Source organism: Ranitomeya imitator, chromosome 2 (assembly GCF_032444005.1).
Source record: "Ranitomeya imitator isolate aRanImi1 chromosome 2, aRanImi1.pri, whole genome shotgun sequence".
Lineage (NCBI taxonomy): Eukaryota > Metazoa > Chordata > Amphibia > Anura > Dendrobatidae > Ranitomeya > Ranitomeya imitator.
The window spans coordinates 425,375,804-425,389,828 of NC_091283.1; the positions used below are offsets into that span (position 1 = coordinate 425,375,804).

General features: G+C 47.7%; 1 protein-coding gene across 1 annotated transcript in view; it reads left to right on the top strand.

The window, feature by feature from the left end:
* The window catches only part of PREX1 (phosphatidylinositol-3,4,5-trisphosphate dependent Rac exchange factor 1), a 166,599-nt gene that overhangs the window by 97,800 nt on the left and 54,774 nt on the right, over window positions 1-14,025 (top strand). The window contains exons 12-14 of the mRNA XM_069750829.1: window positions 7,549-7,652; window positions 9,320-9,369; window positions 12,224-12,299. Coding sequence (XP_069606930.1) covers window positions 7,549-7,652; window positions 9,320-9,369; window positions 12,224-12,299 — 230 coding nt within the window. The remainder of the gene's footprint in view (window positions 1-7,548; window positions 7,653-9,319; window positions 9,370-12,223; window positions 12,300-14,025) is intronic.

Genomic DNA, 14,025 nt, shown 5'->3' on the forward strand with positions numbered 1-14,025 from the left:
AAGAGGTACTACAGCACAGTAGACCCCGTTACAGAGAGGGCTTATAATTCCTGCTGGGAGAAGGCACCCTTCAAATATGAGAGACCTGGAGCAGATTGCAAAAGAAGAGTGGTCCAAAATTCCAGTTGAGAGGTGTAAAAAGCTTGTTGATGGTTATAGGAAGCAATTGATTGTAGTTATTTATTCCAAAGAGTGTGCAACCAAATATTTAGTTGAAGGTGGCAGCAATTTTGCCCATTTTTGGGGTTGTTTGTGAAATTATGTCCAATTTTCCTTTTTTTTTCATTTGTTAGTGTTATTCCAATACACACAAAGGAAATAAACATGCCTATAACAAAACATGTGTAATTGCAATAATTTTTTGGGAGAAATACTTCATTTTCTGGAACAATTTCATAAGTGGCAACACTTTCGACCATTTCTGTATATATATATATATATATATATATATATATATATATATATATATATATATATATATATATATATATATATATATATATATATATATATATATATATATACACACATTATACTATATACACACACATCATACACACATAATATATGCATACCATACATGTATAGTACATGCAAATTACACATGCCTATTTTAGACCTTGTTCACAGTGTGTTATGGTGCATACGGCAGGAGAAATTTCTCACATGTGCCTCTGAAGCCATGAACTCCTCTGTTAAAGAATAAATATTTAACTCTATATAGCATTTTATTTTCTGCATGCTGATGTATGAAAATAGGTATTCCATTATTCTTTGTCCTATACATCCAGCCAAGGACACTCTTTTGGCTGCTGTCAGGTTAACAAAGCCCTATAGATTTAGCTAGCAGGTGTGTCGCAACTATATACACATTATACATGTACATCACACACTATATACATTATACACACAATCATACAGAAGTATTATACACACAAATCATATACATATCTTAAATACATACTTGTGCATATATCCTAAACATATTATACACATAGATCGTAGACATATTGTACACAATTTACACATATTACACATGTACACGTTATTTATTATTATTATTATTATACATTTTTATAGCGCCATTTATTCCATGGCGCTTTACATGTGAATACGGGGCAAATATAGACAAATACATTAAACATGAGCAGATAACAAGGCACACGAGTACATAAGGAGGGAGGACCCTGCCCGCCACATTGTACACATACAGCTCTGGAAAAAATTAAGAGACCACCGCATCAAATCCCTGTCATGGGCAGCCCAATCTCCAGACCTGAACCCCTTTGAAAACCTCTGGAATGTAATCAAGAGGATGATGGATAGTCACAAGCCATCAAACAAAGAAAAACTCCTTACATTTCTCCTTTGCCACATTGGGGGACACAGAACCATGGGTGTTATGCTGCTGTCACTAGGAGGCTGACACAAAGTTGAGACAAAAAGAGTTCTCTCCTCCCCTGCAGTATACACCCTCATGCTGGCTTCCAGAGACCCAGTTCAAGCTTGGTGTCCGTAGGAGGCACACTGGATTTAACTTTTTACTGGACGAAGGGGCGACGGAATCTTTCAAGGCTCCGATCTCCCCGAACTAACAACAGGCGAGAGTATCCCTCTCCGTATCCTTTCTTACAACGTGGGATGTGACTGCCTGAGCTGACTTTTGGGGCGACGGTCCCCTTCAAGGGCACCGATCTCCCCCCCTGCTTTACAGACGAACATTGGAGTGTCCCTCCAGTATCCTCTTCTGCAGCCAGGCCTTATTGCCGGACATCTTGCCCTGCCCACCAGGTCTCACCCTCGGCTGTTCAGAGGCACTTTCCACTGTGGCGTCCGTGCAGCCCCCCACTGTATCACCACTGAAAAAGCGGATGATGGAAGGAGGCGGACTGTTCCTCTCCACTCCCCTTTTAAGGGGATGGTGGATGGAGGCTCCCCTAACCCTACCCCGAGTCCTACATTTGCCCCCCCTCCGTATGGGGTAAGTCAGATAAGGGGTCGTGTTTTCTGGTGTTTTGTGAGGGCTCCACTGCGTCTTTCCCGGCGGTCCGCGGGTGCGCGCCGGCCGAAGCCAAAAATTTAGTCCTCGGCTTCGGCCTAGTGTAGGCCGCATCCCGATAGGCCCCGCCCACGCTCGCATCATTCTTGCGGCTCCGCCTCCGGTCTTGGCGCTTCTCACTCCTTGAGAGACTACCCCCAAACTCTCGGCAGCAATCTTCCCACTGCCAGCAGCTTTGGAGGTTTTTCCTACTCAGCGCCACTAGCAGCCTTTCTTTCTCATATTGGGGTACAACATGTTGCAGTCAAGGATTAAAAAGACCACTAAGGTACATACCACCTTTTTCTCTGCGTGTACCACCTGCCAGGCTCCCCTCCCTCGGCCTCAAAGCTCCCCCCTCTGCCCTGCCTGTGATGCCCAATGTGCCCAGGAGCCCTCCGCCGCTACCGACCCCAGTGTATCTAGCCCACCTGAGTGGGCCGCGTCACTGTCACAATCCATGGCTTCGCTATCCAAAGCGATTGAATCCCTTCAGGACCCCTTTGGGGAGCGGGGCGCTCATTTTCCTGGGTTAAGAGACCCCTCTATAACAAGGGAATAGCAAGGGCCGCTCTCACCTGAAAGAGGTATGAACATCCAAAAAACGGATCCGCACTACCTCTCCTGAGCATGCACCACGCGATTCAGCCTCTGGTAGCTCCAATTCTCACTCACCCTCTCCAGGGGCTCGAAGCGATCACGACTCTGGGTATGAGTCTGAAGCGTCCTTGGACCCGGATTCTCCGGAGTTTCGATCAACTATTGATTCCCTCATTCAGGCTGTCAATCATGCGCTAAAGGTTGATGATGACCCTAATTCCACTCCGGATCACGTGGTTTCCTTTACGAGAACCAAGCGATCCCATAAGGTGTTCGCCTCTCATCCAGATTTCCTAGATATAGTCCGGCGACACAGGGAGCGACCGGATAAACGCTTTACGGGTAAAAAGGCCCTGGAATCGAAGTATCCCTTTTCCGCAGATCTTGTCAAAGATTGGGCGGAACCACCTCTGGTAGATCCTCCGGTATCGCGTTTGGCTGCCAAAATGCTTTTATCCGTACCTGATGGGGCTTCACTTAAAAATCACATAGAACACCAGTTAGATTCCCTGGCTCGCTAAGTGTATGAAGCCTCATGTTCCTCCCTATCTCCTTCCTTCGCTGCGGCATGGGTCGCCAAAGCAATGGTTTTCTGGGCAGATGCTCTTGCAAAATCCATTCAGGACCAGGCTCTTCCGTCTGAGATGGTGGATCTCGCCAAACAAATTGCTATGGCTGGAGATTATGTGATGTACGCGTCATTAGACACAGCGGACGGTGTGGCAACTGCGGCTTCAAATGCCATCACCATTAGGAGAGCTATTTGGCTTAAAGAGTGGCGTGCGGATTCCTCCTCAAAAAAGTCTCTGATTTCCCTTCCCTTTCAGAGTGGACGTCTATTTGGAGAAAAATTAGACCAGCTTATTTCCGATGCTACAGGAGGGAAAAGCAAGTTCCTCCCTCAACACAGGCCTAAAGCTGCCTTTCAGCGCCAGCAACATTTTCGTTTTTTGCCCTTTCGCAGTAGCCCTTTCTGATCCAACTCCACAGCCTCGTCCAGATCAGAACGATCTCCACGCACAGACAGAGACTCTCGGCCTTTTTACAGGCCGAATCAGTCCTGGCGAGGAAAGCCTAGACAACCCAGAACCAGAGGGTCCAGGCCTTCCAGATTTCCTTTACAATGACTCGGGGAGTTTTCAAGTCGACACCTCCAAAGTAAGATGACGCCTGCTTCTTTTTCAACACGTCTGGCTTTCCGTCATTCACGACGAATGGGTCAGAGACCTGGTGTCTTCTGGTTACAAAATAGAATTCTCTGCCTCCCCTCCAGCATGGTTTTTTCCCTCTCGTCTCCCAAGTTCGGGAGCTCAATCTCTCGCACTTCACCGCGCCATCAAATCCCTCTGCCAAAACAGGGTCATTGTTCCGGTTCCAGAACACGAGAGATTCAGAGGTTTTTACTCAATCCTCTTCGTCGTGCCAAAAAAGGACGGGACGGTGCGTCCTATTTTGGACCTGAAGCTCCTAAACAAGTATGTAAAGGTTCAGCACTTCAGGATGGAATCCCTCCGTTCAGTCATCTCCTCAATGGAGAGAAGGGAGTTCCTAGCATCAATAGACATCAAAGATGCTTATCTTCATATCCCAATCTTCCCGCCACATCAAAGGTTCCTCCGTTTCGCCATCCAAGAGGACCGCTTTCAATTCACGGCCTTACCCTTCGGCCTTGCCAATGCGCCCAGGGTATTCACAAAAGTCATGGCGGCTGTCATGGCCATTCTTCGCTCCCGAGGAGTGGTCGTGTTGCATACTTGGGCGACCTCCTGATCAAAGGTCCGTCTTTTCATGCCTGCGAATCAAGGGTCCGCATTACCTTGGATTCCCTTTCGTGCCTTGGCTGGTTAATCAACTTAGACAAGTCCTCCCCCATTCCAGCCCGACGGATCTCTTTCCTAGGCATGATCCTGGACATGTCCAAGGGGCTGGTTTTCCTTCCTCGGTCCAAGGCCCAAGCGCTTCAGCAGGGAGCCCGGACGCTCTGTCGCCCTTGTCCGCAGTCCATTCGGTTTGCCATGAAGATCCTGGGGAAAATGGTGGCCGCAATGGAAGCGGTTCCCTTCGCTCAACTGCATCTCCGCCCCTTACAACAGTCCCTGCTGGACAATTGGGACAGGAGTCCCTTAACTCTCGACCGGCCATGTCCTCTGCCCCCACGGATCAGGCATGCGCTCAAATGGTGGACTTTGGAATCATCTCTCGACCAGGGGAGGTCTTTTCTCCCAATCCACTGGCTGGTGTAACTACCGACGCCAGTCTCCTCGGTTGGGAAGTGGTGTTTCGCCACCACACTGCCCAGGGGCGTTGGGCGATTCAGGAGTCGAGACTTCCCATAAACCTCTTGGAGATTCAAGCTATCAGATTTGCACTAAGACGTTTTACTTCCTGCTCGCGGATCACCCAATTCGAATTCAGTCGGACAACGTCATAGCGGTGGCGTACATAAACCATCAGGGGGTACCCGCAGCAGGGCGGCGATGCAGGAAGTCTCCTACATTCTCCGTTGGGCCGAGACCAACCACTCCACCATTTCTGCAGTGCACATCCCAGGCATCGAGAACTGGGCGGCGGACTTTCTCAGCCGTCAGGGTCTCGCCTCGGAGGAGTGGGAACTCCATCCAGAGGTTTTCCAGCAAATCTGCCTTCGTTGGGGAACTCCAGACGTGGACCTGATGGCGTCCAGACTGAACGCCAAAGTTCCCAACTTCATAGCACGTTATCGGGATCCTCGGGCCATCGGGGTGGACGCACTGATATCCCCATGGCATCGGTTCCAATTCCCGTATGTGTTTCCTCCGCTTCCTTTGCTGCCGAAAGTAATCCGGAAAATCAAGACTGAGGGGTTCCTGTGATCCTTATCGCCCCGGGTTAGCCACGTTGCGCATGGTACGCGGAGCTCGTTCAACTCGTATCCGACGTCCCCTGGCGGTTACCAGACCGCCCAGATCTGCTTCGCCAAGGGCCGATCTACCACCAAAGCTCAGGGGCCCTACGTTTAACGGCTTGGCTGTTGAAAACTGGATCCTAACTCAAGCTGGTTTCTCCCAGCAGGTCATTGCCACGCTCGCAAGGCGTCTTCTGCTCGCATCTATCGCCGCACCTGGAAAGCCTTCTCATGGTGCAGGCTCCGCGGTCGCCCTCCTCTCGTTTTCTCAATTCCCTCCATTCTGGAATTTCTCCAGTCCGGCTTGGATTCCGGCCTGGCGCTCAGTTCCCTCAAGGGTCAGGTCTCAGGGTTATCTGTGTTGTTCCAACGTAAGATTGCTGCTAACTTGCAAGTCAGGACCTTTGTTCAAGGGGTCTCCCACGTGGTACCCCCCTACAGAATGCCGTTAGAGACCTGGGATCTCAATTTGGTCCTGAGAGTTCTACAGGAATCTCCGTTTAAACCTCTGCAGATGTCTCACTGACTGTTCTCTCCTGGAAGGTTGCCTTCCTTGTGCCAGTAACATCTATCAGGCGAGTCTCAGAGTTGGCCGCACTATCCTGCCCGGGCGCCTTTCCTTTCCTTCCACCAGGACAAAGTAGTCCTACGCCCATCTCTGGCTTTTCTCCCTAAGGTGGTTTCATCCTTCCTCCTTAATGAAGATATCATTCTTCCCTCCTTCTGCCCACTGCCAAGAAATAGGGTCGAAAAGGCCCTTCACACCTTGGACGTGGTACGGGCCCTCAGGAGGTACATTTCTAGAACTGCTCCCTTCCGCAAATCGGACTCCCTCTTTGTTCTCCCGGAGGATCGCAGAAAGGGTTTAGCCGTGTCTAAGGCCACGATAGCCAGATGGATCCGATCAGCTATTCAAGAATCTTATCGGGTCAGGGGCAGACCTATTCTGGCGGGGGTTAGGGCACACTCTACTCGGTCGTTGGGTGCTTCCTGGGCCATTCGACACCAGGCAACTGTGGAGCCTGCATACTTTCACAGAGCACTACAATGTCCACACTCAATCTTCTGCGGATGTGGCCCTTGGCAGACGTATTCTGCAGGAGGCCGTTGTGTATTTATAGTCAGATGGCACACGGAGTTATTTGGCTGTATTGTTTCCCACCCAGGGACTGCTTTGGGACGTCCCATGGTTCTGTGTTTCCCAATGTGGCGAAGGAGAAATATGGATTTTTGTGTACTCACCGTAAAATCCTTTTCTCCGAGCCACTCATTGGGGGACACAGCACCCACCCTGTTAGCCTTACGGCTCGTTACTCTTTTGGTTCTTGACTTTCTCTGATATGTTATACTCTAATGTTATGTAATATATTGTTGTTAATCTCCTGCTTTTGCATTGAACTGGGTCTCTGGAAGCCAGCATGAGGGTGTATACTGCAGGGGAGGAGCTAACTTTTTGTCTCAACTTAGTGTCAGCCTCCTAGTGACAGCAGCTTAACACCCATGGTTCTGTGTCCCCCAATGAGTGGCTCGGAGAAAAGGATTTTACGGTGGGTACACAAAAATCCCTATTTTTGCGCCAGAAGCAGTGTGAAAGACTGGTGGAAAGCATGCCAAGACGCATAAAAGCTGTGATTAAAAATCATGGTTATTCCACAAAATATTGATTTCTGAACTCTTCCTGAGTAAAACAATAGTACTGTTGTTTCTAAATGATTTCTTTGCATTATTTGAGGTCTGAAAGCACCGTTGTTGTCTTTTTTTTTAATTTTGACCATTTATCTTTGTCAGAAAAAAAAATACAAAATTTATTGCTTAGAAATTTGGAGACATGTTGTCAGAAGTTTATAGAATAAAACAACAATTTACATTTTACTCAAAGATATGCCTATAAAGAGAAAAATAAGACAAACTGAACAATTTGCAGTGGTCTCTTATACACACGTCATACACATACCATACACACCTCTATCTGTCCCTTTTTTAATAAAGATTTTTCTTCTCACTGTTTTTCCCCTCCTGCTTCTAGTATCAGACAAACACCAATTTAAGAATGAGCAGGTTCTCTATCGATTCCGCTATGACGATGGGACATATAAGGCAAGGAGTGAACTTGAAGATATCATGTCGAAGGTATATTCCGATCTTGCCATTAAGTGAATGGTTTATGGTGCTATTTGCTGGCCCCACTCATGCCATGTGTCAGACATTAAGATTTTCAGTCATTGTGAGTTCAGGGCAATTAGTCAGTTTAGAGAAAGTGATGTGATTCATGTAATGGCCACCATCACTGCTGCTCCCCAGGGAAGCCAAGGAGGCAACATCATTAGTTAGCCCTATCAAGCACATTAGTAATTGAGTTCATAAAGGATAAGTAAAACCGCTGAACCCATCGGTTCCGAAACAGCGGTCACACGTCATTGGACTTTAGACAAGATTAAAGGGGTGTTCCAACATCCAAAAAAAACATTTTCAAAAGGACAGGACTTTTTTGAAATATAAAAAGAAGGTACACTCACCTACTCTAACCCCCGTCGCTCCAGCATAGGCCTTCCAGAGATCATCAGAGCGGCCTGTGCTGGAGCAACAGGTAAGTAAATGTTCCTTATATTATTTCTCAATACTTCCTACCTTTTTACATTTTGTGGAAGTCAGACAAGACGTTTATGACTCTTCTCAGGTGTCATTGTAGCATTATAAGTGCTCATACAGAGTGGTCTATCCATAAGCTTCCTGACACTTACCATTAACACCAAGTAGAATAGTGAGCGCAGCTCTGGAGTATTATACAGAATGTAACTCCAGACCAGTACAGGATAAGTAATGTATTTACACAGTGACTACACCAGCAGAATAGTGAGTGCAGCTCTGGAGTATAATACAGGATGTAACTCAGGATCAGTACAGGATAAGTAATGTAATGTATGTACAGAGTGACTACACCAGCAGAATAGTGAGTGCAGCTCTGGGGTATAATACAGGATGTAACTCCGGATCAGTACAGGATAAGTAATGTAATGTATGTACACAGTGACTGCACCAGCAGAATAGTGAGTGCAGCTCTGGGGTATAATACAGGATGTAACTCCGGATCAGTACAGGATAAGTAATGTAATGTATGTACACAGTGACTGCACCAGCAGAATAGTGAGTGCAGCTCTGGGGTATAATACAGGATGTAACTCAGGATCAGTACAGGATAAGTAATGTAATGTATGTACACAGTGACTCCACCAGCAGAATAGTGAGTGCAGCTCTGGAGTATAATACAGGATGTAACTCAGGATCAGTACAGGATAAGTAATGTAATGTATGTACACAGTGACTGCACCAGCAGAATAGTGAGTGCAGCTCTGGGGTATAATACAGGATGTAACTCCGGATCAGTACAGGATAAGTAATGTAATGTATGTACACAGTGACTGCACCAGCAGAATAGTGAGTGCAGCTCTGGGGTATAATACAGGATGTAACTCCGGATCAGTACAGGATAAGTAATGTAATGTATGTACACAGTGACTGCACCAGCAGAATAGTGAGTGCAGCTCTGGGGTATAATACAGGATGTAACTCAGGATCAGTACAGGATAAGTAATGTAATGTATGTACACAGTGGCTGCACCAGCAGAATAGTGAGTGCAGCAGTATAATACAGGAAAGGTAATGTATGTACACTGTAACCTCACTGTATTTGGAAATGAATGCTATATGTATATGTATAATAGGGCCAGAGGTGGATCTAGGCTGTAAGCTTTATGAGAATGTGGTGCTGGCGGTGACTCTGCTTTTTTCTTTTGTAGGGTGTCAGACTTTACTGTCGTCTTCATAGCCTCTTTAGCCCTGTCATCAAGTAAGTGTGAGCTCCCCGCTGGCGATGTTTCTTCACGCTGGTGTCTCCTTATCTTTCTGGGTGTCACTATCGGTGCTGATGTTGTCGGGGAGGCGTTGTTTGTAGTCAGGGAATTACCCCCTTTATTCTCATAATAATGCACTTTATACTTTGTGTCACTTATGTGATATTTGTTGTGTGTTTTGGAGGTTACTATATCTCATCCACCAATCCTCCCAACCAATGGGTTTTTAGCAGTACAAAGGTGAATGCAGCTCTGGAAGTGACTGGAGAATAACAAGAGTGACCTTGGCGTGGCGGTCGGCTCAGTATTACACAGTGTAAGGGTCACCCAAGTCTGAGGTCCTTTCTATCCCACTAGCTTATGGTATACAGGGGGCACTGAGAAGGGTGAATGAGGAGTTTACTTCCGAGGAGAGCGTACATGTCAGCGGAGTCCCTCAGGAGAGCTCCCTTTATAATGTTAATGATTTGTAAATCATAATAGTGATTGGCTAGCTGGAATAAGGCACCGGATGTCAGCGGTCCTCACACATAGCGCACAGGACAAGGGGTCACTAGATGGTCCGAGTCGCCCTCTTGTGTGCAGCTTTTGGATCTTGTATTTGCACTGATTTGTGGTTTGGCATTGGGTTATTTTTGCTTTGGAGGCAGATTTTTCTGCAGTTAACGGCGATGGCATCTGATGAGCTGGCACCTCCGCACCACAGATCATGCAGCTGCTTCTCCCACTTCCTGTTAAGGTGAAATGACTAAAGTCCGGGGATATTTAGATACCCGGTACCTACATAACGCAGCTGTGTGACCGGGTGACGGAGAGGGGTGAGATGTGGCATCATCAGTGTTGCTGCCTGGGGAAATGCAGACTACAGACGCCATCATGTAGCAGCACGTTATATGGCCAGGCAACTCGAACTGTGTGTTTGAACCCGTTCTACGCCCGGGTGCCGAGCATTTATATTGGTATATGGTCTCCATCCTGGTATGTGCTGCTCCATCCTGCGTCCCCATCCTGTCATGTGCTGCTCCATCCTCCGCCCCCATCCTGTCATGTGCTGCTCCATCCTGCGTCCCCATCCTGTCATGTGCTGCTCCATCCTGCGCCCCTGTTCTGTCATGTGCTGCTCCATCCTGCGTCCCCATCCTGTCATGTGCTGCTCCATCCTGCGTCCCCATCCTGTCATGTGCTGCTCCATCCTGCGTCCCCATCCTGTCATGTGCTGCTCCATCCTGCGTCCCCATCCTGTCATGTGCTGCTCCAAACCTGCGCCCCTGTTCTGTCATGTGCTGCTCCCATCCTGCGCCCGTTCTGTCATGTGCTGCTCCCATCCTGCGCCCCTGTTCTGTCATGTGCTGCTCCCATCCTGCGCCCCCGTTCTGTCATGTGCTGCTCCCATCCTGCGCCCCCGTTCTGTCATGTGCTGCTCCCATCCTGTCATGTGCTGCTCCCATCCTGTCATGTGTTGCTCCCATCCTGCGCCCCCGTTCTGTCATGTTCTGCTCCCATCCTGCGGCACCGTTCTTTAATTTGCTGCTCCCATCCATATGCCCCATACGCTGCTCCATAAGATGCTCCATAGTATATGCCCCGTATCAGGTGGCGTAAGTAACAAATAGCTGCGGCATGAAGTGCCACAGCCTCATGCCACAGCAATTTGTTACTTGCGCCACCTGATTCCTTTCCACCGCCATTTTCTTGGTCCTCCTGCTGGCGGAATCGGCGCCTGCGCAGTCCGCGCTTTCCGGCGCCATTTTCTTGAAGACGCACCTGCAGTGTGTCTTCAAGAAAATGGCGCCGGCAGTGTGTCTTCAAGAAAATGGCGCCGGAAAGCGCGGACTGCGCAGGCGCCGATTCCGGCAGCAGGACCAAGAAATTGGCGGCGGAAAGGAATTAGGTGGCGTAAATAACAAATTGCTGTGGCATGAAGTGCCACAGCTTCATGCCACAGCAATTTGTTACTTACGCCATTCCTTTCCGCCCATTTTCTTCGTCCTCCTGCTGCCGGAATCGGCGCCTGCGCAGTCCGCGCTTTCCGGCGCCATTTTCTTGAAGACACACTCCGGCTCATCTGCCTGTGACTGGTCAGAGGGCGGCGCCGGCGCGCATTAAGCGCGTCATCGCGCCCTCTGAACTGTCACGGCAGAGGAGCCGGGAGACGGAGCCGCACGCAGCGCTGGAACGGGGAAAGGTGAATATACTTACCCTCCTGACTCTCCGGTGGAGATCGCGGTATGCGTTCAATGCTTACGCATACCGCGATCTCCTGGAAGCGTTACTCTGTGGGGGCCAGACTGCGCCGGCGCTTGCGCCAGCGCAGTGTATAAAGGCTTCGGACATGTGTGTATACACACATATACATATACATATACATATACATATATATATATATATATATATATATATATATATATATATATATACACACATATACACACACACACACAGTCTCTACTTACAGTATATGTCCCTCTTAGTGCTAATGTAGCATCACATGTGCTATCCTTTTTCGTTCTGTACTTAATACAGAGACGTCATTGCAGCAGCTCAGTGTAATGGAGGGGGTTGGTTGCATTGGGTCACCCTGATCTGACGAGAGGTTTGCTTGGATGCAGAGAGTAGTTGTGTTGTCTTGGTATCATATATCATGTACTGGACGTTTGCCATGTTTACTGCCATGTTACTATATATACCCCATGTCCCTGGCACAGAGACACCTCATTACATATACTTACTGGTGACCAGTGACACATCCGACTGGAAGGAATTTGCTGTGTACTGGGTCATGTCATTGTTGTATTGGTATATCTCCACCATATCATTACACTGATAATAACTCTCTGTTCTGTCCCACAGAGACCGAGATCACCACCTGAAAACCTACAAGTCCGTCATCCCAGCCAGCAAGCTGGTGGATTGGCTAATATCACAGGTATCAGCCACTGCCTCTGATAATTAACACAGGAACAGCAGAGGCAAGATTGTGGGTAAGGCTACTTTCACACTAGCGTCGGAATCTCCCCGTCGCAATGCGTCGGGAAGAGATTCCGACGCTAGCGTTTGACGCACTGCACAACGGGTGCAGCGGATGCATTTCTCCGGCGCATCTGCTGCCCCATTGTGAGGTGCGGGGAGGTGGGGGCGGAAAAAGCGGTCCGTCAGGAGCAAAAAAAACGTTACATGTAACGTTTTTTGCTCCCGGCGGTCCGCCACAACACGGCGCAACCGTCGCACGACGGTTGCGACGTGTGGCAAAGCGTCGCAATGCGTCGCTAATGTTAATCTATGGGGCAAAAACACATCCTGCAAACAACTTTGCAGGATGCGTTTTTTGCCATAAACGACGCATTGCGACGTCTGGCAAGAAACGCCAGTGTGAAAGTAGCCTAACAGAAGTGAGAAGTAGCCATATACTAGCCCTAGGAGCACATTATCATTATTGTTTACTTGTCACAAATGACTGATCTCTGTATTGTATACTAGCCCAGGTGACTGATATGTCTATTACATACATGCTAGCCCAGGTGACTGGTCTCTGTATTATTTACTATCCCAGGTGACTGATCTCTGTATTATTTACTATCCCAGGTGACTGGTCTCTGTATTATTTACTATCCCAGGTGACTGGTCTCTGTATTATTTACTATCCCAGGTGACTGGTCTCTGTATTATTTACAAGCCCAGGTGACTGGTCTCTGTATTATATACTAGCCCAGGTGACTGGTCTCTGTATTATTTACTATCCCAGGTTACTGATCTCTGTATTATATACTATCCCAGGTGACTGATCTCTGTACTATTTACTAGCCCAGGTGACTGGTCTCTGTATTATATACTAGCCCAGGTGACTGATCTCTGTACTATTTACTAGCCCAGGTGACTGGTCTCTGTATTATATACTAGCCCAGGTGACTGGTCTCTGTATTATATACTAGCCCAGGTGACTGGTCTCTGTATTATATACTAGCCCAGGTGACTGATCTCTGTACTATTTACTAGCCCAGATCACTGGTCTCTGTATTATTTACTATCCCAGGTGACTGGTCTCTGTATTATATACTCTCCCAGGTGACTGGTCTCTGTATTATATACTAGCCCAGGTGACTGGTCTCTGTATTATTTACTATCCCAGGTGACTGTAGCCCAGGTGACTGGTCTCTGTATTGTATACTATCCCGGGTGACTGATCTCTGTATTATATACTAGCCCAGGTGACTGGTCTCTGTATTATATACTAGCCCAGGTGACTGGTCTCTGTATTATATACTAGCCCAGGTGACTGGTCTCTGTATTATTTACTATCCCAGGTGACTGATCTCTGTATTATATACTAGCCCAGGTGACTGGTATAGCCACTGGTATATACTAGCCCAGGTGACTGGTCTCTGTATTGTATACTATCCCGGGTGACTGATCTCTGTATTATATACTAGCCCAGGTGACTGGTCTCTGTATTATATACTAGCCCAGGTGACTGGTCTCTGTATTATATACTAGCCCAGGTGACTGGTCTCTGTATTATATACTAGCCCAGGTGACTGGTCTCTGTATTATTTACTATCCCAGGTGACTGATCTCTGTATTATATACTAGCCCAGGTGACTGGTCTCTGTATTATTTACTATCCCAGGTGACTGGTCTCTGTATTATATACTAGC